We start from the raw sequence: 27,610 nt of genomic DNA on the forward strand, positions 1-27,610 counted from the left end.
AATACACTATTAAAGAGTGCTGGGGTCATTTCAAAACAACTCAGGAACCAACTTGAAGAAATTCTCACTCCCTGAAGATAAGCAATTTGAGCAGCAATAAAGATATTAACTGCAGTGGTCTAGAGCATATTAAATATATTTAAATCCACGAGCTCAAGATACGTTAAAGGAAAAGACCTCCTTGCCTATCTTTAGAGGATATTAGGAAAACAATTCATTAATCTGAACACTTTAAATGAAGATTCATCATTTATCTTGCATTTCCTATAGAAACTGTATTTCAAGCTAACCAAATATCATTGAAGGGAAGCTCTTTGCAGAAGAATTCTGACAAATAAATACAGAATGAACAACAGAATCTAAATATCATCATTTTGGGGACTTCCCTGGTGGCGCAGTGGTTAAGAATCCACCTGCCAATGCAGGGGACATGGGTTCGATCCCTGGTCCAGGAAGATCCCACATGCCGTGGAACAACTAAGTCCGTATGCCACAACTACTGAGCCTGCACCCTAGAGCCTGCGAGCCACAGCTACTGAGCCCATGAGCCGCAACTACTGAAGCCCACGCACTCTAGTGGCTGCGTGCCGCAACTACTGAGCCCACACACCTAGAACCCATGCTCCGCAACAAGAGAAGCCACCACAATGAGAATCCCGCACACCGCAACGAAGAGTAACCCCCGCTCGCAGCAACTAGAGAAAACCCACGCACAGCAACGAAGACCCAACACGGCCAAAAAAAGTCATCATTTTGCAAACCCTAGTGAAATGTGTTTAGGCAATGAGCATCAGTGGCTGCTAAAATCATTAGGGGAAAGGGTGATGTATAACAGATGGGTAAGGCTGGTAGCACCTGAACCTGCTGGATGATCTTAACATTACAAACGAATACACGGATACCCCTGTGAAGTCTCTTTACTAAAAAGCCAAATCGAAATACCCCTCCACCCCCCGCCCACCCAAACCTGAATCTAAGCAAGCCTCTAGATCTAACTTCTACTTTACAAAAAATGCCAGGGAGAGAAAAACATGCCACTAAGGGGGTGTAGAAAAATCCAGAATATGAAAAATGTTATAGGACAAAGACCCCAGGTTATCCAAAGAGTAGACAGAAAGGAAAAAAGGCAGTGGGGAATTTACAGATTAAAAGAGCCTTAAGAGATAGATTAGCCAAATTCAGTGTGTGGAAGCTGTTTGGATCCCAATTCAAACAACAATTGTAAAAAGATTTATGAGACAATGGGGAGAATATGAACTGTGATGGGGTATTTAATAGTATTAAGCAAATATTTAATTTTTTGGAGGTGTGAAATATAAAAAGAAACAATAAAAGGCGGTGAAGGGTGCGACAATGCTCTGAAGGGTCTGGATTTGACTCAACAAGCAACCAATAACATTCCAGACTCGTTGGCAATCTAAGGATGGCCAGGGCCACATCATCTGGATCCTGAAGTTGGGATGCCTTAGTTCGTCCAGAACAGGATCAAGGAGGAACCTGGAAGCCGTTCTCATTGGCTTCATGAAAAATAAACACTTCTTTGAGGTCCTTTTCAAATTCTGCCTCTAAATCCAGTCCTACCTGACCAAAGTCGGAGTCCTGAAAGAGAAAAAAGCAAACACACAGAGGTCTAAGGACAAAGGATTAGGACCAGCAAATCACTCGTGCTTTTTTAGGAGCCCTGTCCTCCCTTTCCCAAATGCTGTGTTTCCCCCGCCGTCGGGCAGAATAGGTGGGAAGATGCTGCCTGCCCTCAAATGTTCAAATGCATGAGACTCTGCCTGGTTGTTAACTTAGACCTGACAGGCGATCTGGACCGATGAGCCAATTTTGACCCCTGCAAAGGCTGAGTTTGGTGCCAAACAGAGAAAGATAAAGCTTTTCTTGAAAGCCCACTCTTTGAAGAAAGGTTGACCCTTTTGTTCTCCAAGGCTAAGACTGTGCCAGGCATCAAGGGGCTCCCTGGGTTGACTCTTTCCCCTCCAGCTCCATGGATGGACACCAGTTTACAGTCTGTGGCTCATGAACATGCCAACTTGTGGCATGCAGGAGAGGAAGGAGGCTGGGTGGAGATGAGAATCTACCCTAGATATGTCCTGAGAAATACCTGTATAAGTGAGAGTAAACATCAGGGAAAACTCAATAAACTAAAGTTAAGAATGCCTTGGATTGCAAGGTAGCTCAACTCGTTGACCCTCCCTACTAACGAAGGATGGAGCCAACGCCAGCTGAAGGCAAATCCGGATGTTTGAGTCCACTGGGAAATTCAAGAGTAAAAATCCAAGCATGAGCATCCTGAATGTTTAATTTATTTCATTTAAATTCATTCATTCATTTATTTCTGTGTTTCTGAGGCATGAAGGACCATGTAAGCATAAACTGCCTTCCCCCTAGTTTAAACAAGGAGGCAGGATGAAATTGACTACTCCGAGGGAGTAGCATATCTTTCTGAAACTGAGGATGGATTTTTTTTTTCAGGTACCGTTTACAAGGATCCTTCCCTGTCCTGCTTGCTGCTCTTTTTGACATCCTCCTCTCCGCCTCTGGGCTTTGGAGGCAGTTTCCTTCTACAATCCTTGTCCTGTTGAGCTCTCCCCGGGACAAGACTGGGTAAGATTCTTGCAAAGCTCTGCTGCGCCAGAAATGAGGGGAAGGTAGAAAGCATGTGAAACGGAGGCAGGACGTGCCCTTTACCTTGTAAAATGTTTTATGGTTGCGAAATATCAGGCGCATGTCCCGTAGAAACCAGGCCACTGTGTACACTTTCTCAGCCAGCCTTTCCTTAACCAGGTCCAACCACATGGCTTCCCTAAAGGGCTCACCATAATCTCGAATCTAGGGGCAAAGCCATCAAAGAGGTGATGTTAGCATAGCTATCATCGCTGAAATGGATCCAACACGAGTCTTTATTTCCAGGGTAATACTGATAATAACATCCAACATCCATGTGCCAGGCATTGTTCTAAGCTTTGCCACTATATTAACACAGGATCTCCACAACAACCCTAAGAGACTGGTACTATAATTATCCCTGTTTTATTGGTGAGAAACCAAGGGATGGAGAAGTTAAGTAACCTACCCAAGATTTCACAGCTAAAAACTGGTAGAGCTACATTGAACCCACAGTTCAAGTCTCCTGAGTCTGTACCCTCCACGTTATGCTCTCTCTAAGAAAGACATTCCCACAGAAGAGAAGGAGAAACTGAGATACAGGGCAGGAGAAGCAACTCGTCTGTGTCCCAGAGCTGGTATGCAATGGGGTCGAGTTTGAACCCCATTCAACTCTGGCAGCGCCACTCCAGAGTCTGCAGCTAAACCTTCTGTTCTCTGCAAACAGAGGTACCTGCAGGACGCACACTCCACGTTTCCAGAATGAGTTTAACATCAGAGAGATGCCCAGAAGTTGAGAAACATCTAATAGGACTTACATTACATGGGGTCTCCGTAAAGAAAGAGCTTTGTGGATGACAGTAGGCTTTCAAGAGGAGAAACTCACATTTCTGTAAAGTGCGAAGAGGGATTTAAAGGGAAATGTTATTTGGAGAAAGTGAAGCCAAGCCTTTGCCCAGGTACCACAAACAGGGGCAGCCAAACACAGCGGACTTCCGAGCCCGTTTGCCAGTGCACCATGATGGGGGGGTGGGGGTTGAATTCTGTTAGTCCTCCATGTTTGGGCACTGAAGCTCTATCCTCTGAAGTGAGACACTGAAGGCTTCCTTTGGGTGCTCTTCCCTGGACCCTTTGCCTCTTTGAGGGGAAAGGGGTAGGTTTGGGGTTCCCATCCGACTCACCAACTGCTCCTCGGGCTGCATCTGCCTTGCCAGGACCCCAGATTCCCCGAGACACTGCTGGCTTCCAGAAGACTCCTTCATCCTGCAGAAGGTGCAACTCCACGGGCTCCTGAGGGGCCGGACATAAGTGAGCAAGGGCAAGGTCCCTGGAAACAGTCACTGTTTTCCTTTCAGGAATGGCTGATGGGCACGGCCGGGGATGAAGGGGACACCTCCCAAAGGGGAGTCTCCCATCAAGGCAGCGACAAAGGGGTCAGTGTGGTGTCAGGTGGTGTCAGGGTGAGTGGTGGGCTCTCCTTCGCCCCTCAGAGCTGCTGGGAGAACAGGGAGCCCTGCCCACCAGGCCCAAGTATTGGCAACTGGGTCTTAAGCCCCTGGGGGACCCAGGCTCCATCAGCCTGTCGAGACCCTGGGGAGATGGGAGAAGCAGGCCACGTTTCCTGCCTTTTCTGGATACACACAGAACAGAGACAACTGGTGTTTTTCGTCCCTTACCCTCCTTGGACTGGAGTCTGGGTTCCAAAACTAGGAAAGGCCATCTCCCAGAGGCAGTGCCCGTCAGGGTGGCTCAGCCACGGACTCAGACACTGATACCAGAGGGAACACAGGCTGTGGCCCCGCTGGGCTGCGCTGGGCCACCCGAGCCCAGGATGCTCGCAGGTGCTGCTCTTCCACGTGGAGAGGAGAGACCAGAGGCAGAGGCTGGGCGACGTGTACGCGCACGAGGCGGGGCTGCGTCTCACTAACCTCTCGGCCTGCGCAGGTGGGATGTGGCGGTCCTCATGAAAGGCCCTTGGACAAGTGTCACAGCAGAGCAGCAGCCGCCCTCTACAGCATACCTCACATGCCCTGGAGTCTTCCTGCTAGAAAGGGAGACAATGCGGGCACCGCTGGGGTCCGAAGGAACCGCGGACACCGACACTGCGGGAATCCGGAACACGGCGTTCGTGTCCCACCAGACGGTTCGGCCTGACCCAGCGGGGCGCGCACTGGGAACGCCCGCAGACCGAGGACAAGCCCGGCCTCGCAATCGTGGGAGAGCAGGCGGCAAGGGCTGCCACAGCGCCGCGTGAACCACAGAGTGTCAGAGCTGGAAGGGGCTGGAAGGTCACTTAAGTCCTTACTACGCCAAGTGTGGTCTGAGGCCCAGCGGCGTCAGCATTATCTGGAAGCTGGTTAGAATCGCAGACCTACGGAATCGAAATGTGCCTTTTAACAGGATCCCGGGGAGGGTTTGTTGGTACACGAAATTGGAGAAAACACAGCTTTGGGTAACTGTCTCATCTGACGAGCCTCGGAAAGGAGGAATGCTTTTTCTCTGCAGTCAAAGTAAGTTAGTACCTGAGTTAGGCTGGCCCCAAGGCTGCCCGTGCCTGGGTCAGAGCTGTTCTCATCCGCTGTGCGCCGTGCCAGGCAAACGTGTTGGCAACTCAGAGAACAGTCTCTGATGTTATGCTGACACACAGAAAGAAAGATATACAAAGACAGAGAGTTGCTGTGTAAATGTGTTCTTTTGGGGGCCTGAGGAACCATCGGGGTCTTTCTCATGGCTTTAAAATGTAGTAAATTCTACAAGTGATTTATGTGAGGAACACGGTCTTTACGGCTGGATAAATATTCGCAGGCAGGAACCCCGGTTTCTCTCCCAAGGAGAGAAACCCTGCCACTACCCTCAACCGTCCATAATACAAATATGAGGACCTGGGCAAGGGCATAAGGGATGGACATGTTGTGTCCATTCGCAAAACTAGCCACTCAGCCAGAGTGAAAAATCTTGATTTGGGACTCTGTTCACCTTTTTTTTTTTTTTTTTTTTTTTTTTGTGGTACGCGGGCCTCTCACTGTTGGGGCCTCTCCCGTTGCGGAGCACAGGCTCCGGACGCGCAGACTCAGCGGCCACGGCTCACGGGCCCAGCCGCTCCGTGGCATGTGGGATCTTCCCTGACTGGGGCACGAACCCGTGTCCCCTGCATCGGCAGGCAGACTCTCAACCACTGCGCCACCAGGGAAGCCCCCACCTCTCTTAACTGGGGAGGCTTCCTGCTCACCCCCTCCACTTACTAGGCCCCAGGGCCTCATAAGGAGGACCCCCCGACCCTGAATGTCAGGGCATCTTTCTGGCCTTCCCATCCTGAACTTGTCAGTCTGCCTTTCTCTGTTCTCGGGGTTGACACTCTATGGCCATTCTTGCCTCTGACTGGACATGTGGCCTGCCCTGGTCCAGAGTACAGATGCCAGTTCCCAGATAGCCCAGACCGGCCCACTCCTCCTGGTTGAGACCCCGGTTGGGTCCAGAGCCTTGAGCACCATTGCCACTCCTTACCCCCACCACCCTTGCCATACTCTGGAGTGAAAGTTTCCAGCACACATGATATGATAAAGAAATGGTAGACCAAGGACATACAACCCCAGAATCACATTCTGTAATAAAGAGTTTGACTCCGGTTTTCATGTTTGACTGTTGATGGCTTCAAGCCCAACTTCCCCTCTTGGCACATCTGGGCAAGGTGATGGGAAAGCTCACGATCTCCCTCCCTTGACCACAGTGAGAAGTTCAAGCCAGACAGACCCCATCCCAGCAAGGGAGTCTTCACCTTGCCCCACCATAATAAAACGTTGGGCTACACCCTCTCTTAGCTCAAGCCATTTTCAGATCAGCTTGGGTGGCTCACCTTGCCTCTTCCCAGAAAGGCTCTGTATGTGGGTAATAAATCTTTCATTCTCTCTTGGTACATGTGTTGCATCACTGGTGTCACTATCTGAACCCACTTGGGTTAGCGAGCAGGAGTCTGGGTGACCACCCACCCCCGCCCCAGGGGTCTTTCTTCTCTTGCTATGGATCGCTAACTGGTTCTGCTCCCCGCTGGCTTCCGCTTTGAGCTGTGTGGCTGGCTGCTGGGCCACGGCACTGAGGTTCCAGGCATCCACCATGCGGCACCATTCACTCTTTGCAAGTTTAAGAACAGGCCAAATTGGGCAGTTAAATGGAGAAAAAGTAGAGATCATCACGCTTGCTCTAAACATATAGATCTTGTATTATAAGTTTCTATCCTCGAAGGCCTTGTTTTAATTTATACTGAGTTCTATTAACTATTTTAACAGAGAGGAAGGTCCATGTTATAAAGCTGATTGTGTCAAAGATTTAATTTTATTTTACTTTATTATTTGTTGGATCAGAGCATCAATGTCCACTACAGGATATTTTAGGGCAATGAGTGTTATGACCTTGGGGCATTTTGGTAAGGCAACAGTTTTGATGGTTAAGGTAAGGTATACCAGTTTGTCCTCTGTTATATGTTTGGTAAATACCCTAAGAGGATAGTGGGTACCTTGTTTAAATTTAGTGGCATACAGTTACTCACAAAGAAGCCCCACTCATTAAGGTCCCTGTATCCAATATTATTGCAATTACTGATGCCATCCACTTAGCAAGTGGTAAATGCTTCACTGTCACAGATTTGGCTAATATGTTCGGTTCAGTGCTTATTTCAATAGCATCTCAGCTGCAGCTGGCCTCCACCTTTGCAGGGATACAACACACCTTCACCTGGCTACCATGGGGTACCTCTACAGCTTTGCCATCACACACAGTCTCTGCAGGCAAAATTGTGACTGCATCCGACTTCCCCGGGGAGCACAGGTATGACACAACACTGATGACATCCTTCTCCTTTGACATACTCATTCAGAATATACAACTACTCAGAAAGGAACTCAGGAAAGGGGAAGGGTCATCACCCCACACGCAGTACAAGGCCCTACCAGCTCAGCAAATTTCTGGGCTTTGTTTGGTCAGTTGAGGGCTGCTCTATTCCTGACACTGTCAAGAAACAGTAATCGACCCTCTGAATACTCAATCCCACAACAACTGCCCAACATTTTTACCCCCTTTTTTCTTGTTTTTATTTTTTTGCGGTACACGGGCCTCTCACTGCTGTGGCTTCTCCCGTTGTGGAGCACAGGCTTCGGACGTGCAGGCTCAGTGGCCATGGCTCACGGGCCCAGCTGCTCCACGGCATGTGGGATCTTCCCGGACCGGGACACGAACCCGTGTCCCCTGCATCGGCAGGAGGACTCTCAACCACTGCGCCACCAGGGAAGCCCCCATTTTTACCCCTTTTGAGTTCTGAAGGTAACATAGTCCTCATTCACAGATTTTACTTGTACCCATTTAAGCTTTTATTTGCAAATCAGCCCACTTTGAATGGGAACTCCTCAACAAAAGGCTCTAGAATTTGTCCAAAAAAAACCCCCCAAAAAACAAAAGCAAAAACTATCAGTCCCACACTACATGCCATTAGGGTAGCAACTTTTGGCTGCATACTGGGCCCTTCCGGAAGTAGAGGCTCTCACAGGCCCTGAGCTGCCCATTTTGCCTTGGGTCAAGGGAGCAGCACCCTGCAGGGCAGCCACAAAACACATGTTTAGGGGCTTCCCTGGTGGTGCAGTGGTTGAGAGTACGCCTGCCGATGCAGGGGACGTGGGTTCGTGCCCTGGACCGGAAGGATCCCACATGCCGCGGAGCGGCTGGGTCCGTGAGCCATGGCCGCTGAGCCTGCGCGTCCGGAACCTGTGCTCTGCAACGGGAGAGGCCACAACAGTGAGAGGCCCGCGTACCGCAAAAAAAACACAAGAAAAAACCCCCCCAAACCCCCACATGTTTATAGTATTAGCATCAGATCTCTTGCTGGTACACATAAACAGAGCTAGACACCAGTGGAGACTGGGTATACTGCAGAGTGACAGTGACATGCTGGAAAACATTGCTGGGGGAAAGGCCTGTGCTGGTCCATTCATGATTAGAACTAAACTTTGTTTTCTTTATCTCAGTGTGGCTCCTGATGGGGGACTGAATGGTCAGGTCAAGTGTGCCCCTGGCTATCATTTGCTGACTTGTAGCATTATGAGTAAGAAGGAACTATAATATTGGGGCCATTAATGATCTGGATTTTAAATATCTTTATTTTGTTTCTGGTTACAAAAGTAATTAAGGATCGTTATAAAAATTCCACCTGTACATAAATATATAATATGGAAGTCAGATGTACCCTGTAATCCCATCCCAGAATAACTGATTCTTTCAGATATTTTTTTAGTCATAGCCTTACATATTCACATAAGCAAAATTGGGCTTCTTCCATACATGCTCTTTCCAGTTTAAGCTTCCTGAAGCTTTCTTGACCTTAAAACCCTGGGGTGGTTTTCCACTGACTGAAGGATGGGTCTATACCTGCAAACCATCCATTTTTAAAAAGTATTATTCTGTTGATGTATCAGTTTATTTTACAATACTGATGGACATCCGTATTCTTCCCTATTTTTTTGCCATTACAAGGAGCCTCCCTAAACATACCAAGATATTTCAAATCAGCATGGAAAAGATGGTTCATACAATAAACAGCTTTGGGGGACCATTGCCTTATAAACTTTGAATGAATCCAGCCAAGTGTCTGGCTAACCTCCAGGGCAAGATGGGAGAGGCACCACTGCCTCTGCTGGAGGTTCGTATCTAACGGGAAGCTCATGAATGGGACTCGGGACTGGAAGTTGTGTTTACGGAAGTAAAGACAGCTGGGGAGGAGCAGCGGGTACAGCCAATGGATGACTGACATTTTCTCCTGGAGGGAGGCTGTGCAGAGACAAAGCTCAGTTCAAACACATTATTCCATTCTGGTGCTACCAGTAATGAGCATGCTGAATTGAGGAATACTTGGAGTTCAATCAACGATGACCTTCTTATTCTTTCTTATACTGTTCTTGTCTATTTCAATACCCTATCTACTTTCCAAAGTAGGGCACTGTATTTCTGATGTCTTTTGTTGGTAATCATCCAAATATACAGATCTTTTCCTAAAACACACGCTTTTGTCCTAATCTTTATTTTAAAGAGTTATTTGCTTCCCCATCTTAAAACTAACTTTGAAAATAATGGCGGCATGTACATGTACCAGTGAGCTAAAGCAGTTGTCATGAAGATGCAGTGTTGAAATGGGAAGGTGACTTGAGGCTGGGAAAGTCGAGAACTCCCAGGCAAGCCTTGGGACACAGAAAGTCGGCAACGTGATGACTGAGAATGTGGTGGAAATTCACCTGCTATTTACCCCTCTCTTGAGGCTTTTTCTTGAAGGACAGAGCAAAAGTCCTTTCTGAAAGAGAGGATGGGTCAATGAATGGGGTTGTTCTGGAGGTTCTTCTTTGGTAAATATCCAAGTTTCCACTTCCTAATGAAACAAGACAGGTGTCTCTGTCTTCATCTAGTTTCCTTCCAGCCCACCCCCTCTGATACCACCAGGCTAAGCTTCTTGAATCCCTCCTTGCATTTAAAGTTCCCCACCATTAGCACCAATCTATGTTCCTAAATTTCTCACTCACAATGTTTTTCTATGATCGTTTAGCATTTTCTCAATCATGCTGTGGAATCCTAATGGGAATGTCTTCACCCTTCTGTTATTGAAATTCCACTCATCCTTCAAGGAATTAAACTCATCACCTATGTGTCCCTTGTTATTACAATACCTTCAGCAGCCGTTCCAGGCTCTTTCCTCTGCAAAACACACTCCGCTTCCAGTTCTTTGATTGTTTCCGTTTTCCTTCAATTTCAAATTCTCTTGGTGTGAACCAAAGTCCCTTCTCATTCTGAATACACTTCTCTGAGGAGCCTGTAAGGTAAAGACAGCCCATTCCTGGATCCACTTCCATCCTCTGTGAATTCACCCTAAACCTCCAACCCCCTACTTGTGATGCTCCACCTTTCTGGGTCCAGAGACTCCTTGTGAGGTGGGAGCAGTAGCAGGGGAGTCTGATTCCTCCTCTCTCAGATTGAAGGAAGCCCTAAAACCTGCCCTACTGGTGAAGGATTGGGACAGAATTTGCCTTTTATGTGGCAAGGACATGTGTCACAGGGTCCATGGATGACTTCCATGTGGGAGGGGAGTGGCCTGGTCATCAGATGTACCATGACATTGAAAAGGTTGAAAATTCCTTTTTGTTGTTGTTGTTGGGGGTAGGAGTTTATTAATTAATTTATTTATTTTTGCTGGGTTGGGTCTTCGTTTCTGTGCGAGGGCTTTCTCTAGTTGCGGCGAGTGAGGGCCACCCTTCATCACGATGCGCAGGCCTCTCACTATCGCAGCCTCTCTTGTTGCAGAGCGCAGGCTCCAGACGCGCAGGCTCAGTAGTTGTGGCTCACGGGCCTAGTTGCTCCGCGGTATGTGGGATCTTCCCAGACCAGGGCTCGAACCCGTGTCCCCTGCATTGGCAGGCAGATTCTCAACCACTGTGCCACCAGGGAAGCCCAAAAATTCCTTCTTCAAAAGCATTGCTTTTTCTGCAGTCTAGCTTGCAGGATCCATGTCCTGAACAATGACACACGTGGATATTTTCTTCCCTTCTAGTGATTCCTTCATCTAGGGTTTCCAAAGAGCAGAAGATCAAGGAACTCACCTTGTTTCATTTTCTCCTTGTATAAAATCCCCTTTGCCTGACCACAGGTCACAGGAAGTTTAGGAGAGTGAAAATCCAGAGTTTCATCTTCAGGTGTTTCTGAAAGTAAAAAAGAGCAGATTAGCGTTCCTCAGTCTTCATTCTGTCTCCCTCATGAATTTTCCATGAATTCTAATAATAATAGTAATGACAGTAATACCATGAGGGGCAGTAGGGAGTCTCCTCTGGTTAATTTACAGGAAGTCTTCCATTTTGAGCAGCAGATTAGATATGTGAACAGACGAGTCTCTAATAAACAAAACTACCCCTGCCAACACTACATCAAATAAAATAACTTAATAAAACATACTGTGCTTCTTCGGTGAATGTGTTTAAATTCACAAATTCAGTGACTATCACCTAAAGTTCCTTTATTCCATAAGCATCCTGTTTATCCCTCTGTGCTGATGGAAGTTGCCTACCCAAAATATTTCTTTGCATTCATGTAGCTGGCGAAAATTTCTCTATGATTTTACCAAGATGGGGGTGAGTGAGGCAGTTAGCACTGAAGGGATAGTGTTAGTCTTCATCGTTTGCTGTCCCTTTTCATTTGATTGTTCCCCTGCTTCTTCCTCTATGAGTAAAAGAAAACCCTGGAGAGCTCTAGACTAGTTTGCACATTGCCTATGGAGGGACTTGGCAACTCACAGCCCCTGAGTAGGGTCTGGGGTTCTGATTCAGGAGAAGGAATTGTAAAAGGGTTAACATAAGCATCAGCAATTCCTGCTTCCCCTCCCCCCAGCCTCGTTGTGGGTGAATTAATTAGAGACAGACCGCAGGAGCTGTTTCTTTTTTTTTTAGATTCTTTTTTTTTTTAACATCTTTATTGGAGTATAATTGCTTTACAATGGTGTGTTAGTTTCTGCTTTATAACAAAGTGAATCAGTTATACATGTACATATGTTCCCATATCTCTTCCCTCTTGCATCTCCCTCCCTCCCACCCTCCCTATCCCACCCCTCTAGGTGGTCACAAAGCACCAAGCTGATCTCCCTGTGCTATGCAGCTGCTTCCCACTAGCTATCTATTTTACATTTGGTAGTGTATATAGGTCCATGCCACTCTCTCACTTGGTCCCAGCTTACCCTTTCCCCACCCCATATCCTCAAGTCCATTCTCTAGTAGGTCTGCGTCTTTATCCCCGTCTTGCCCCTAGGTTCTTCATGACCATTTTTTTTTCTTAGATTCCATATACATGTGTTAGCATATGGTATTTGTTTTTCTCTTCTTACTTCACTCTGTACGACAGACTCTAAGTCCATCCACCTCACTACAAATAGCTCAATTTTGTTTCCTTTTGTTGCTAATATTCCATTTATATATGTGCCACATGTCCTTTATTCATTCATCTGTTGATGGACACTTAGGTTGTTTCCATGTCCTGACTATTGTAAATAGAGCTGCAATGAACATTGTGGTACATGACTCTTTTTGAATGATGGTTTTCTCAGGGTATATGCCCTGTAGTGGGATTGCTGGGTTGTATGGTACTTCTACTGGTTTTTTTTTTTGCGGTACGTGGGCCTCTCACTGTTGTGGCCTCTCCCGTTGTGGAGCACAGCCTCTGGATGCACAGGCTCAGCGGCCATGGCTCACGGGCCCAGCCACTCCGTGGCATGTGGGATCTTCCCGGAGGGGGGCACGAACCCGTGTCCCCTGCATCAGCAGGCGAACTCTCAACCACTGCACCACCAGGGGAGCCCCTACTGTTAGTTTTTTAAGGAACCTCCATACTGTTCTCCATAGTGGCTGTATCAACCTACATTCCCACCAACAGTGCAAGAGGGTTCCCTTTTCTCCACACCCTCTCCAGCACTTATCGTTTGTAGATTTTTTGATGATGGCCATTCTGACTGGTGTGAGGTGATACCTCATTGTAGTTTTGATTTGCCTTTCTCTAATGATTAGTGATGTTGAGCATCCTTTCATGTGTTTGTTGGCAATCTGTATATCTTCTTTGGAGAAATGTTTATTTAGGTCTTCGGCCCATTTTTGGATTGGGTTGTTTGTTTTTTTGATATTGAGCTGCATGAGCTGCTTGTAAATTTTGGAGATTAATCCTCCGTCAGTTGCTTCATTTGCAAATATTTTCTCCCATTCTGAGGGTTGTCTTTTTGTCTTATGTTTTCCTTTGCTGTGCAAAAGCTTTTAAGTTTAATGAAGTCCCATTTGTTTATTTTTGTTTTTATTTCCATTTCTCTAGGAGGTGGGTCAACAAGGATCTTGCTGTGATTTATATTATGGCGTTTTCTGCCTATGTTTTCCTCTAAGAGTTTGATGGTGTCTGGCCTTACATTTAGGTCTTTAATCCATTTTGAGTTTATTTTTGTGTATGGTGTTAGGGAGTGTTCTAGTTTCATTCTTTTACATGTAGCTGTCCAGTTTTCCTAGCACCACTTATTGAAGAGGCTGTCTTTTCTCCACTGTATATTCTTGCCTCCTTTATCAAAGATAAGGTGACCATATGTGCGTGGGTTTATCTCTGGGCTTTCTATCCTGTTCCATTGATCTATATTTCTGTTTTTGTGCCAGTACCATACTGTCTTGATTACTGTAGCTTTGTAGTATAGTCTGAAGTCAGGGAGCCTGATTCCTCCAGCTCCGTTTTTCGTTCTCAAGATTGCTTTGGCTATTCAGGGTCTTTTGTGTTTATATACAAATTGTGAGTTTTTTTGTTCTAGTTCTGTGAAAAATGCCAGTGGTAGTTTGATAGGGATTGCGGTGAATCTGTAGATTGCTTTGGGTAGTAGAGTCATTTTCACAATATTGATTCTTCCAACCCAAGAGCATGGTATATCTCTCCATCTATTTGTATCATCTTTAATTTCTTTCATCAGTGTCTTATAATTTTCTGCATATGGGTCTTTTGTTTCCTTAGGTAGGTTTATTCCTACGTATTTTCTTCTTTTTGTTGCAGTGGTAAATGGGAGTGTTTTCTTAATTTCACTTTCAGATTTTTCATCATTAGTGTATAGGAATGCCAGAGATTTCTGTTCATCAGTTTTGTATCCTGCTACTTTACCAAATTCATTGATTAGCTCTGGTAGTTTTCTGGTAGCATCTTTAGGATTCTCTGTGTATAGTATCATGTCATCTGCAAACAGTGACAGCTTTACTTCTTCTTTTCCAATTTGGATTCCTTTCTTTTTCTTCTCTTGTTGCTGTGAAACTTCCAAAACTATGTTGAATAATAGTGGTGAGAGTGGGCAACCTTGTCTTCTTCCTGATCTTAGTGAAAATGGTTTCAGTTTTTCGCCAATGAGGACGATGTTGGCTGTGGGTTCATCATATATGGCCTTTATTTATGTTGAGGTATGTTCCCTCTATGCCTACTTTCTGGAGGGTTTTTATCATAAATCGGTGTTGAATTTTGTCGAAAGCTTTCTCTGCATCTATTGAGATGATCATATGGTTTTTCTCCTTCAATTTGTTAATATGGTGTATCACATTGATTGATTTGCATATATTGAAGAATCCTTGCATTCCTGGGATAAACCCCACTTGATCATGGTGTATGATCCTTTTAATGTGCTGTTGGATTCTGTTTGGTAGTATTTTGTTGAGATTTTTGCATCTATGTTCATCAGTGATATTGGCAAAAGAACCCCAAAGTTAGCAGAAGGAAAGAAATCATAAAGATCAGATCAGAAATAAATAAAAAAGAAATGAAGGAAACAATAGCAAAGATCAATAAAACTAAAAGCTAGTTCTTTGAGAAGATAAACAATATTGATAAACCATTAGCCAGACTCATCAAGAAAACAAGGTAGAAGACTCAAATCAACAGAATTAGAAATGAAAAAGGAGAAGTAACAACTGACCCTGCAGAAATACAAAGGATCATGAGAGATTACTACAAGTGACTATATGCCATAAAATGGACAACCTGGAAGAAATGGACAAATTCTTAGAAATGCACAACCTGCCAAGACTGAATCAGGAAGAAATAGAGAATATGAACAGACCAATCAGAAGCACTGAAATTGAAACTGTGATTAAAAATCTTCCAACACACAAAAGCCCAGGACCAGATGGCTTCACAGGTGAATTCTATCAAACATTTAGAGAAGAGCTAACACCTACCCTTCTCAAACTGCTCCAAAATATAGCAGAGGGAGGAACACTCCCAAACTCATTGTATGAGGCCACCATCATCCTGATACCAAAACCAGACAAAGATGTCACAAAGAAAGGGAGACAGCTTTCTGATCTGGTCCTGATGATCCTGCATTTGGCTCCATCTCACCTCTCATCTCAGTAAACAAGCCTCTAAGGACGGAAGCCTGAGGGTGAGGCCTGTGTGGAGCTCTCCTGCATCTATTAGGTCACTGCTAGTAAATGTGAGCAAACTCGGGTAGTTGGCTAGAAGTAATCAATCAAAGAACAAAGGGAGGGGGCTTCCCTGGTGGCGCAGTGGTTGAGAGTCCGCCTGCCGATGCGGGGGACATGGGTTCGTGCCCCGGTCTGGGAAGATCCCACATGCCGCTGAGCGGCTGGGCCCGTGAGCCATGGCCGCTGAGCCTGCGCTCCGCAACGGGAGAGGCCACAACAGTGAGAGGCCCGCGTACCGCAAAAAAAAAAAAAAAAAAAAAGAACAAAGGGAGGGACTTCCCTGGCGGTCCAGTGGTTAAGACTTCGAGCTTCCAATGCATGGGGCCCAGGTGGGATCCCTGGTGGGGGAACGAAGATCCCACATGCTGCACGGTGGGGGTGGGGAAAGAACAGAGGGAGTTCATAGAGATGAAAAGCCTGGTGGAGGAAATGAAAAGAACAAGGAAAAGCAGAATGGAAAAAAACCCAGTGAGCGACTGGGAAGACTAAGTACAGGGGTTCTTACAGAACATGGAGAAAAGGCACAGGGTGAAACTATGCCTGCAAAGACACGGCCTGCGGAGAAGGCCGGAGCTCTATGATTTGTACACAAGGGGCCTGGCGGGGGATGGAGTGGCTGGAGGAGAAGCGCTAGTTAAGGGACTAGTAAAAGCAGCACACACATTCTATTGTTTATTTTCACTACAACCTGTAACAAAAGGAAGGCAATGGCAATGATCCGCATTTTATAGATGGGGGACTCAGGTGCAGATTTGGAGAGAGAGAATTCCTGGTGGTCGCCACACTGTGTGAGACGGAGCTAGCACTGGAATCCGGACGTGCCGGCCCCTAGTCTCGTGCTCTTTCCATGCCATCAGAAACACCGCAACAAGACTCCACATCATATGACGAATAACAGCACAGAGACACGTTAAATCCGAAGTCACAGTCCGGGTGGAGGTGCTAAGGAGACAGGAAAAGCTGATGCAGATGGAGAGCTCTCAGCCTTTGCCTGGACTCTTTGCTTCCTACTTGTGTTTCCTAAAAACACCAGGAGGTTTTTTTTTTTTCAGTGTAAAGGACAAAGGACTTGGGATTAAAACACCTAGGTTGATTTTAGTTCATGCAAGTCTTTTATGCTCTAATTGAATCTGGAAAATGGATAGAAAAATACCTCTTTGAGGATTAAATGGCAACGTGTGGAACAAAGTGCTTTGCCAACTGTAAAGTGATGTAAACACATATATTGTTGGCAGGGCCTCTGCATATGGCAGTGTGGGATGTGCACTGAGTAAGGATTTCCCCTTTACGGTGGCAGGGCGGGGAGCTCCTAGTCACATCAGAGCTGTAATCCATTTGCACACTTCCTACGTTCTTCCAGCAGAGGGCGGCAAAGGGCCTGGTCTCAAGAATCAGCTCTGACAGGCGTAGGTCAAGTGTATGGTGCAAGGGGCACTTTTTCAATTTCATGAAGTTCACTTATGCGTCAGTGGAGGCCCTGATACTGGTATTCATACTTGATGAGAAAGAATGAATAATGTATTGATTTGACAGCTATTTAAGCACAAACTGCAAGGCACAGAGGAGTCATCGAGCAATGAGCAAGATGGACCCATGTTCTGACCTCATTTGAGTTTCGCTCAGTGAACAGGATGTACACAGGCAGCTAATTACACTTGTGATAAAACAGAAACAGACTCACAGTCTTAGAGAACGAACTTATGGTTACCAGGGGGGAAGGGTCGGGGGGAAGGGACAGTTCTGGAGTTTGGGATTGACATTAACATGCTGCTATATTTAAAATGGATAACCTAGAGACTGTCATACAGAGTGAAGTAAGTCAGAAAGAGAAAAACAAATACCGTATGCTAACACATATATATGGAATCTAAAAAAAAAAAAAAAAGGTTCTGAGGAACCTAGGGGCAGGACAGGAATAAAGATACAGACGTAGAGAATGGACCTGAGGACAGGGGGAGGGGGAAGGGTAAGCTGGGACGAAGTGAGTGAGTGGCATGGACATATATACACTACCAAACATAAAATATATAGCTAGAGGAAAGCAGCCACATAGCACAGGGAGATCAGCTTGGTGCTTTGTGACTACCTAGAGGGGTGGGATAGGGAGGGTGGGAGGGAGACAGACGCAAGAGGGAGGGGATATGGGGATATATGTATATGTATAGCTGATTCACTTTGTTATAAAGCAGAAACTAACACACCATTGTAAAGCAATTATACTCCAATAAATATGTTAAAATAAATAAATTAAAAAAAATAAAATGGATAACCAACAAGAACCTACTGTATAGAACAGGGAACTCTGCTCAATATTATCTAACAACCTAAATGAGAAAAAAATTTGAAAAAGAACAGATACATGTGTATGTATACCTAACTGAATCACTTTGCTGTACAGTAGAAGTTAACACAACATTGTAAGCCAACTATATTCAGTAAAATAAATTAAAAAAAAAAGAGATCTGATACTATCAGAAACAAATGATACCTGTGACAAGTGCCACCAAGAAAAAATACCCTGTCTGCTGGGTCAGAGAAGGCTTTGTTCAAGGTGAGCCAGAGGCTGTGTAGCAAAGGAGGAAGGAGGGTGAGGGGGTTGGCTTTGGGGACGGAGTGTGTGAAGGAGGGAGGAGACATACTGAGCAGGCCCTGAGAAGGATGGAGGGTGAAGCGTTCATGTCAAAGTGACAATGCTCAGAGAAATCAGGCTGCTGGCGACCCTTGGGGCTCTGGGTAGGGATTGGAATATGGGTGTGGATTATGTTCTATTTCTTGACCTGGGTGCTGGGTACATGTGGGCTTTTCCTTTGTGTTCATTCCTGAAGCTGTGCAGTATGTACATGCATTTTTCCACAAGCACGGTGCACCAGTGCTCCTCAAGATGCCGGCCTGCGATGAGACAGGAATCTGACCAGAATAGAAATCAATGTGCTGCTGTTTCCACTGGGGTCTTGCTATGAAACCAGTGTGCTCAGAGTCACAGCTGATTTACAAGCTGCTGATTTTTGCAGACCTGCAGCGAGCAGGCTTGTAGATGTCACCAGTGTGTGCACCCCAGATTGGGTAGCACCAGTTATACTTCAGTAATAAGTTAATGGGGAAGAAAGGCCAGTGTGGCTGGCGTCTAAAGAGGGAAGGGAGAGTGACAAGAGATAATGTCCAAGAAGTATGTTATAAAAGCAGACGGAGGGACGTCCCGGTTGGCACAGTGGCTAAGACTCCAAGCTCCCAATGCAGGGTCCCCGCGTTCGATCCCTGGTCAGGGAACTAGATCCCACATTCATGCCGCAACTAGTAGTTCTTGTGCCACAACTAAGGAGTCCGCAAGCTGCAACTAAGGAACCTGCCTGCCGTAACTAACACCCAGCGCAACCAAATAAATGAATAAATAAATATTTTAAAAATATGGCAATTCTTAAAAAAAAAAAGGAGAAGGAAAATGAGTTCAAGGAGAGGAGGAGGAGGGGAAGGAGAAGGAAGGAGAGGAGGACTGTGCCCCCAAGAGACACACCAGAGCGCAGAGGGGCAGAAGCAACGGGGTGCTCACCCCCAGAGACCAGGCGTGCACCCCTGACCAACACAGCAGGCCAGGGCCCTGGGGAGCCTGAGGGCGGGGCCACGCCTCTCACTTATTTACCCTTTATGGGAATATTTCTCTGATGACTTTTTGTTGCACTTGAACAGACATCTTTTATCCTTTTCTTTTCTAAAAAGAAAACAATTAATAGTCATTTATAACTGGAAACATAGATTTACGTGCTTTCTATGTCACTATCTCAAAGTAATTTTTTCTGTCTTTCTACCAGTTTGGAGAGCAAGAGAGACAGGAGTCCTTACGAAAGAAAAATTATAGCATTGACCAAAAAAAATATAGCAAGCTCCAGGTAATAGATGGGAAGGTTAAAAGTATTACAGAAGCCAAATTTTCACAAATTAATATATATTAATATAACATATAACAATATTTTATATATATAAGTATATATATATTTATATATATAATATATAAATATATATATTATATATTTATATATATTATATATACTTATATATATAATATATATATATACTTAATACAAATACTAGAAGTAAATAAAGGATGTAGCCTTATAAATATTACATAGAAAGGGCTTTTTAAGGCAGAAGTACAGGGCATAAAGCAGTGATTCTCAATGATGGGTGATTTTGCCCCCAGAGGATATCTGGAAATGTTAGGAAATCTTTTTTGCCAGACTGGGAGGTGGGCGCTACCGCCACCTGATGGATGGACACCAGGGATGCTGCTGAATGTGTTACAATGCATAGCACAGCCTCTGCAACCAAGAATTAACTGGCCCCAAATAACAACAGTGCAAAAGTTGAGAAACTCTGACATAAACCATACTGGAAAAAATAAACTGATGTGCCTATATCTAAATATTAAAGGCTCTCGGGAATTCCCTGGCGGTCCAGTGGTTAGGACTCCATGCTTTCACTGCCGTGGGCCCAGGTTCAATCCCTAGTCCGGGAATTAAGATCCCACAAGCCACACAGCATGGCCAAAAAAACCCAAAAACATCTAAACCCTCCACAGCCAAAAACTTCTCAAGTAAGTTAAAAGACAAAAACAAAATAAGAAAATTGCAGCAACAAGGGGTTAATCTCCCAAATTGATTAAACAACAAAAAAAGAAGAGTCATATATAAAAATAGACAAATATGAACAGGGGACCTTCAAAAGAAAACATTCTGAAGAAAAATTTATTTAAAAAACAGGCATCTTAGTAAATATAGGCTAGATAATGCTGTAGTCATTTATGATCCTCCTAAATCTCAATGGTTTATCATAGGCGTCAGCAAACTACGGCCCAAGGGCCAAGTCAGCCCAATGCCTGTTTTTTTCTTTTTTAATAAATTTATTTATTTTTTATTTTTATTTTTGGCTGCTTTGGGTCTTTGTTGCTATGCATGGGCTTCCTCTGGTTGCGGCGAGCAGGGGCTACTCTTCGTTGTGGTGCACGGGCTTCTCATTGTAGTGACTTCTCTTGTTGCGGAGCATGGGCTCTAGGCGTGCCGGCTTCAGTAGTTGCGGCACATGGGCTCAGTAGTTGTGGCTCGCGGGCTCTAGAGCGCAGGCTCATTAGTTGGGGCGCACGGAATTAGTTGCTCTGCAGCATGTGGGATCTTCCCAGGCCAGGGCTTGAACCCGTGTCCCCTGCATTGGCAGGCGGATTCTTAACCACTGTGCCACCAGGGAGGTCTCCAATGCCTGTTTTGGTATTAATGTTTTATTAGAGCACAGACAGGCCCACTTGTTTATATTTTTGTCTCTGCTGCTTTCACGCTACAATGGCAGCGTTAAATAGTTGCAGTAGAGACTTCATGGCCAGCAAAGCCTAAATTATTCACTCTCTGGCCCTTTTTAGAAAAAGTTCTTCAAGCTTTGGCTTGGAAGTAGCCCTCTCACTTCCACCCATACTTCTTTGGCCAAGTCACGAGGCCATTCCTGAGTCCACAGGGCAGGGGTATGTGACCTTCTGAGATGCTGGTGAGCAGTACTGTGACCTTCCAAACTGGAGGACTATCATTCTTGGCCTTTATGTTCGACAAACAGAAAAGTCTTGTTATTTCTGGTGTTCGTGAAGATGTAGGGAAGAGGGTGTCCAAACCGCATTCATGGGAGTCTAAACTGGCAACAATCTGATCATCAGTATGGGATTCGTTTATTTTATTATTTTATTTTTTGGCCTTGACGCTTGTGGGATTTTATTTCCCCAGCCAGGGACTGAACCCGGGCCCTCTGGAGTGAGAGCACAGAGCTGGACCTCCAGGGAATTCCCAGTGTGGGATAATTTTAAATATGCAGACCCACTGACCAATCTACTTCACTTCCAGAAATAAAACATTAAGAGATAAAACAGAGAATGTGTCCACTTCGACGTCTGATGCCACTCCCATCACTGGATCAGCCCGAATCAGAGAGGAGCCCCCAGACTCCGTGGAGCAGAGGTGGCTCTGCTGATAGAAATGTAAACAGTAGACCCCGGGGAGTGGGGATGGGGTTCTGCAGGGCACAGCTGAGGCGACCTGCACTCTGAGAGCGCGGTTACCTCTCCCAGCAGCCGCCCCCAGACCAACAGACTCTCACTCTGTCTTCACGCCCATTCGTCCGCCCCCTCCCTCCTTTTACTACTAACTTTACGCATCTGCGTCCCCCTGTGCCTGCTCCACGGGAGCCCCTCCCACACGGAGCATCCAGGTGACAAATTCCATCGCCAGCCTTACCCTTTCCTGCAGGCTTTGGGGCACATTTAGCCCTTGCTTTCTGGGCCCGTGTCATGACTTCCGAACTTCTGATTGAGTCGGCCTTCCTTTCAGTCACCTGATCTACCACTTGGAGCATCTCTTGGGTTCTGCGTCCAGGTAAGGCTGACCCTGGGCCAAAGAACAATTTGTGAAGAGTTTTCATTGGGGTCCCAATGGCCCTCCTCCTCCCCGAAGCTTCTCGCACTCCCAGGGGCCTCACTTTGAGATCTCTGTACCCACTGCTTCACTTCTATCTTGCTATTTCTCCATAATGACTCCTCTCTTCTCTTGTGGGTATCTTTCTTTCTCCCCCAAACTAACTTCTCTTTCTGACTATTAATTACATGTGTATCAACGAGAATCTAAGCTCCATGAGGGCAGGGAGTTTTCTGTTTTGCTCACTGCTGAGTCCTCAGAGCCTAGGACATGTGCCAGCGCACCCCTCAACTCAATTCATCTCTGTGGAATGAATGTGTAACAGGCAGCATATTTTAGAAAATATTCAAATTATGTATTTTTCACCCTTAAACATTGTAATGTCCAGGGTTCCCTAATTATTAAATCAATACATTTCAGGGAAGAGGCAGATGCTGGCTAGATCTGAGAAGAAACTGCTCAGCTGAGGCCATTTTGGAGATGCTACACTAAAGCTTGAAACACAAATTTGTTGAAAGAGATTTCTTTGTTTCAAAAATTACCTTTATATACCCACAGGAGAAGCTTAGAGGTCTGACTGTCAAGTTTTCCTAGAAGTCGTTGGTGGAGAGAACTCAGCATATGACAAGGAGACAGTGGCGTTGGGGACTGAGAGAAAGTGACAAGAGGAGGAGAAGGGTGATCAAGGAGGTCCTAGTCCCCTCCCAGGTCAAACCCCAAGATTGAGGGGTGTTGGAAACAAAGAGAAAAATTCGGGGAATGTCCAAAGCAGTGGAACGCATGTCATGATTCATGTTTGGGGGCTGACAGGAGATTCCCTCTCAGGGTGCTGCATTCAAGGGCTGGAAATCCAAGGGAATCCCCACCAACTGGCACACCTTGAACTAAAGCAAAAAGAATGAGAAAGGAGAGGGGAAGAGGAAGAGAATGCAGAGGAGAAGGAGAAAAGGTGATGAGCACAAAAAGGAATAAAGCAGAAGATCCAGAAGAATGCAGAGTTACATACAGTTTTGTTTCTTATACTGCAAATAACATGATTTTCATGCATGGAGTCAATGCATGCTAAGCATCGCTTCAGGTGGTTTTGAACACTCAGTGACGACAAATCTAACTCCAGTTTGGGATTGAGAGTCTGAATCCTGCCTGCACATTCAGGTTTGCTTTGTCTATTCTTCCTGGCTCTGAACTTGCACTGGACACAGTCCTAATCTCAAAATTGACTGCCTCCTGTCCACCTCCGCCCCATTCCTTCCCAATGATAAGAGAAAAGAAGCCTGTTGGAATCAACATAGTTCTCCTTTTGTGAGGAGGAGCCTTTGATGGGCTGACTTAGGGGTCGAGATGGGGCTGGCTGTGCTCTAGTGACACCCGGGTGGCCGTGTGGCTGGAGAGAAGAACCCTGATGAACACTAAGAAGAACCCTGATGAACACAACTTCACCCTTCTTGCTTACCTCTTGGGAGACTCTTTTTCTGTCTTTTTTTTGAACTTGAACAGCTATGTATTTTTCTCTTCCTTTCTAAAACAGAAAAGAAAATAATCTCTTATGGCTATATATATTGATCTACAAGCTTGAAATGTCAATATTTTTTAAGTAAATTTTTTTTCTATCTTCCCATCACTTTTGGGGAGGCAAGAAAACCAGGAGACCTATGTGAAGAAAGTACTCGGAAATGAAAAAGGATTGAATAAAGAAGTAATAGAGATATACTAAATTATATTAAAATATATCATTTTCTAATTAATAACCAGTTTTTTCAAGACTAGAAGAAAATATAGAGAGAGATTGTTATAAGCCATAGATATAAAAGATCTTCTTAGCCAAAGAAGGAAGGTGCTTAGCCAAGGACCCAAATTGTAAAGGCAAAAGATGAACAAATTTGACTGCTTAAAGATTTTAAATGCCCATACGTCAAAAAACATCCACACAATATTAAAACAAAAAAGGGGAAAACTGCAATATATGTAACGTTAGGGGGTTACTGTCCTTAATAGATAAAGCAAAAGATGAATAGTACACTAGGAAAGTGGGCAAAAAGCATAAATTGGAAGTGCTAAAAGAGGAAATACACGACATATTTATTTTAAAAGTGTCTTTTTTAAAGTTTTTTTTTGATGTGGACCATTTTTTTAACATCTTTTTCAATTTGTTACAATATTGCTTCTGTTTTATGTTTTAGGGTTTTTTTTGGCCCCGAGGCATGTGGGATCTTAGCTCCCCGACAAGGGATCGAACCTGCACCCCCTGCACTGGAAAGTGAAGTCTTAACCACTCGACTGCCAGGGACATCGCTAAAAAGCATCTTCAGACCACCAATAATCCCTTGAAAATGTATTGTTTAGTTTTAATTATACCCAAACTTTTAAAAAGTTTTATCATGTCTGGGTTGATGAGGATGTAGTTAATGAACACTCGTGTGTTATTAAAGGAAATGTAAACAAATACTTTTTCTGGAGAACAGTTTGGTAACAAATATGAAATTTAAGATATATAGACTCTAACCAAGTAATCTCGCATTTAGAAATTAATTCTGAGGAAATTACTGGACACATGTGCAAAGATACCAACACACACAATATGATTTCTATTTTCAGATAACAACTGGATATAGCCTAACTTACTACCAATAGGTTATTATTGAAACAAATTGTTAATCACACAATAATGAAAAAGGTGTTTAAAAGTGTTTATAGGATGGACTAGGTAGTATGAGCATGTATATATATATACATAAAGAATGTATACATATAAAGATACATATATATGGGAATGTATGTGTTTTTGTAAGGTATAAAAATAAGGTGGGGGAAGGAGTTTAAATAGGTATTTAAATTCCTGATTAATAACATTCTGTACCGTTTGCAGATTTTATGAGGAACATTGTATCGGGCAGGGCAGGAGAGGCTGTGCTGCAGTACAAGCAAAACCAAATCTTGGTGGCTTAACATACAACAGTGTATTTCTCTGTCATGCAGAGTTCTCTGCAGGATGCAGATGGGGTCTCCAGGGCAGCTGTCCGCTGTGAGTGGTGCTGAGATCCACACTACTTGGCCTTTTGTGACCTCCCTCTTCCACACACTTCTATAATCGGGGGAAGAAGGTGTGAAGAGCTAAGCAGTATCTCGTGCGTTTTGACTCAGGAGTGACACCCATCTCACCAGCTCCTTGGTCAGAACTAGTCTCATGGCCCTGTCTCCTGCGAGGAGCTGGGAAATGCAGCTTTCCAAGTGTCTGGGAAGAGGGGAGGAGAACCGGAAAGAGTGGAGAGCGGTAGTACCGCCCACCACACAGTGTGCAGGGCTGGTTGTTCCTCTTTCTCCGTTCTTCCCTTTTCCTTAGTAGTAAAGCTGCTGATTTCGAGCTGGATACTTGTCCTTCTAAAATAAAGACTGCACTACCAAGCCTCCTTTGCAGTCAGGTGTGACCATGTAACTAGTCCTGGCAATGAAATGGTAACAATTACTAAATGCAACATACAGAGGGTGTCCTTGGGAGAGGAGGCATGCCTCTCCTTGACCTTGCCTCTTTCCTTTGGATGGAATGCACACTGGCTGGCTGGACCCCAGTGAAGGGGATGCTGCATGCTGAGGATGAGGGAGCAACAGCCAGAATGAGCTGCGTATGGCACGGGCCCTGACCACCTACTTCTGTACGAGAGAGAACTAAGCGCTCTAATTTCAGCCGCTATTTTTGGGGGGATGATGCGGTTTTCTGTCACACACAGCAAGCTAATTCCAAAGGCTACACCATATTGCTTTTATAGTATGAAAAAATTTCTATGTTGAAAAAAGCACACATCTGTAAAAAAGCACACATCTTTTTCTGGCTTAGATGTCTTTTGTAGCCCAAAGGGCATAAAAACCAATAAAAATAATATCAAACCCACCCTAATAGAGACCAAATAAGTTCTTTACACTTATGTTTTCCCCCAGGAGATTCTGCCAAAGGCAGTTTGCTTCCCTTATCCATGGGATCTAGAAGGTATGAGAAAGAAACTGATTTTTAAATAAGCAATCTTGAAAAAACATATGATCATCTCAATAGATGCAGAGAAAGCTTTCGACAAAATTCAACACCCATTTATGATAAAAACCCTGCAGAAAGTAGGCATAGAGGGAACTTTCCTCAACATAATAAAGGCCATATATGACAAACCCACAGCCAACATTGTCCTCAATGGTGAAAAACTGAAACCATTTCCACTAAGATCAGGAACAAGACAAGGCTGCCCACTCTCACCACTCTTATTCAACCTAGTTTTGGAAGTTTTAGCCACAGCAATCAGAGAAGAAAAGGAAATAAAAGGAATCCAAATTGGAAAAGAAGAAGTAAAGCTGTCACTGTTTGCAGATGACATGATACTATACATAGAGAATCCTAAAGATGCTACCAGAAAACTACTAGAGCTAATCAATGAATTTGGTAAAGTAGCAGGATACAAAATTAATGCACAGAAATCTCTGGCATTCCTGTACACTAATGATGAAAAATCTGAAAATGAAATCGAGAAAACACTCCCATTTACCATTGCAACAAAAAGAAGAAAATATCTAGGAATAAACCTACCTAAGGAGACAAAAGACCTGTATGCAGAAAATTATAAGACACTGATGAAAGAAATTAAAGATGATACAAATAGATGGAGAGATATACCATGCTCCTGGATTGGAAGAATCAATATTGTGAAAATGACTCTACTACCCAAAGCAATCTACAGATTCAATGCAATCCCTATCAAACTACAACTGGCATTTTTCACAGAACTAGAACAAAAAATTTCAAAATTTGTTTGGAAAAACAAAAGACCCCGAATAGCCAAAGCAATCTTGAGAACGAAAAACGGAGCTGGAGGAATCAGGCTCCCTGACTTCAGACTATACTACAAAGCTACAGTAATCAAGACAGTGTGGTACTGGCACAAAAACAGAAAGATAGATCAATGGAACAGGATAGAAAGCCCAGAGATAAACCCACGCACATATGGTCAACTTATCTTTGATAAAGGAGGCAGGAATGTACAGTGGAGAAAGGACAGCCTCTTCAATAAGTGGTGCTGGGAAAACTGGACAGGGACATGTAAAAGTATGAGATTAGATCATTCCCTAACACCATACACAAAAATAAGCTCAAAATGGATTAAAGACCTAAATGTAAGGCCAGAAACTATCAAACTCTTAGAGGAAAACATAGGCAGAACACTCTATGACATAAATCACAGCAAGATCCTTTTGCACCCACCTCCTAGAGAAATGGAAATAAAAACAAAGATAAACAAATGGGACCTAATGAAACTTCAAAGCTTTTGCACAGCAAAGGAAACCATAAACAAGACCAAAAGACAACCCTCAGAATGGGAGAAAATATTTGCAAATGAAGCAACTGACAAAGGATTAATCTCCAAAATTTATAAGCAGCTCATGCAGCTCAATAGCAAAAAAACAAACAACCCAATCCAAAAATGGGCAGAAGACTTAAATAGGTATTTCTCCAAAGAAGATATACAGACTGCCAACAAACACATGAAAGAATGCTCAACATCATTAATTATTAGAGAAATGCAAATC

The 27,610-nt window shown here is 44.5% G+C and overlaps 1 protein-coding gene across 8 annotated transcripts in view; it reads right to left on the reverse strand.

Moving 5' to 3' along the window:
* Positions 1-1,029: 1,029 nt before the first annotated feature.
* The window catches only part of SP110 (SP110 nuclear body protein), a 46,709-nt gene continuing 20,128 nt past the window's right edge, over positions 1,030-27,610 (reverse strand). For 2 of the 8 annotated variants that reach the window (XM_081242957.1, XM_081242953.1), the window contains 11 exons: positions 23,499-23,564; positions 21,869-22,018; positions 19,243-19,311; positions 11,235-11,333; positions 10,308-10,450; positions 9,893-9,937; positions 4,539-4,654; positions 3,792-3,900; positions 3,429-3,500; positions 2,695-2,835; positions 1,030-1,599 (listed from right to left, as the gene is read on the reverse strand). In XM_081242957.1, the coding sequence (XP_081099083.1) occupies positions 1,486-1,599; positions 2,695-2,835; positions 3,429-3,500; positions 3,792-3,900; positions 4,539-4,654; positions 9,893-9,937; positions 10,308-10,450; positions 11,235-11,333; positions 19,243-19,311; positions 21,869-22,018; positions 23,499-23,564 (1,124 nt within the window). In that variant the 3' untranslated portion in view covers positions 1,030-1,485. Of the gene's footprint in view, positions 1,600-2,694; positions 2,836-3,428; positions 3,501-3,791; positions 3,901-4,538; positions 4,655-4,988; positions 5,247-9,892; positions 9,938-10,307; positions 10,451-11,234; positions 11,334-19,242; positions 19,312-21,868; positions 22,019-23,498; positions 23,565-27,610 lie in introns of those variants that run through there. The other 6 variants (XM_081242958.1, XM_081242954.1, XM_081242956.1 and 3 more) reach the window with 5 other exon arrangements.

The sequence above is a fragment of the Mesoplodon bidens genome, assembly GCF_964165515.1.
Source record: "Mesoplodon bidens genome assembly, chromosome: 8".
In the NCBI taxonomy this organism is placed as follows: domain Eukaryota; kingdom Metazoa; phylum Chordata; class Mammalia; order Artiodactyla; family Ziphiidae; genus Mesoplodon; species Mesoplodon bidens.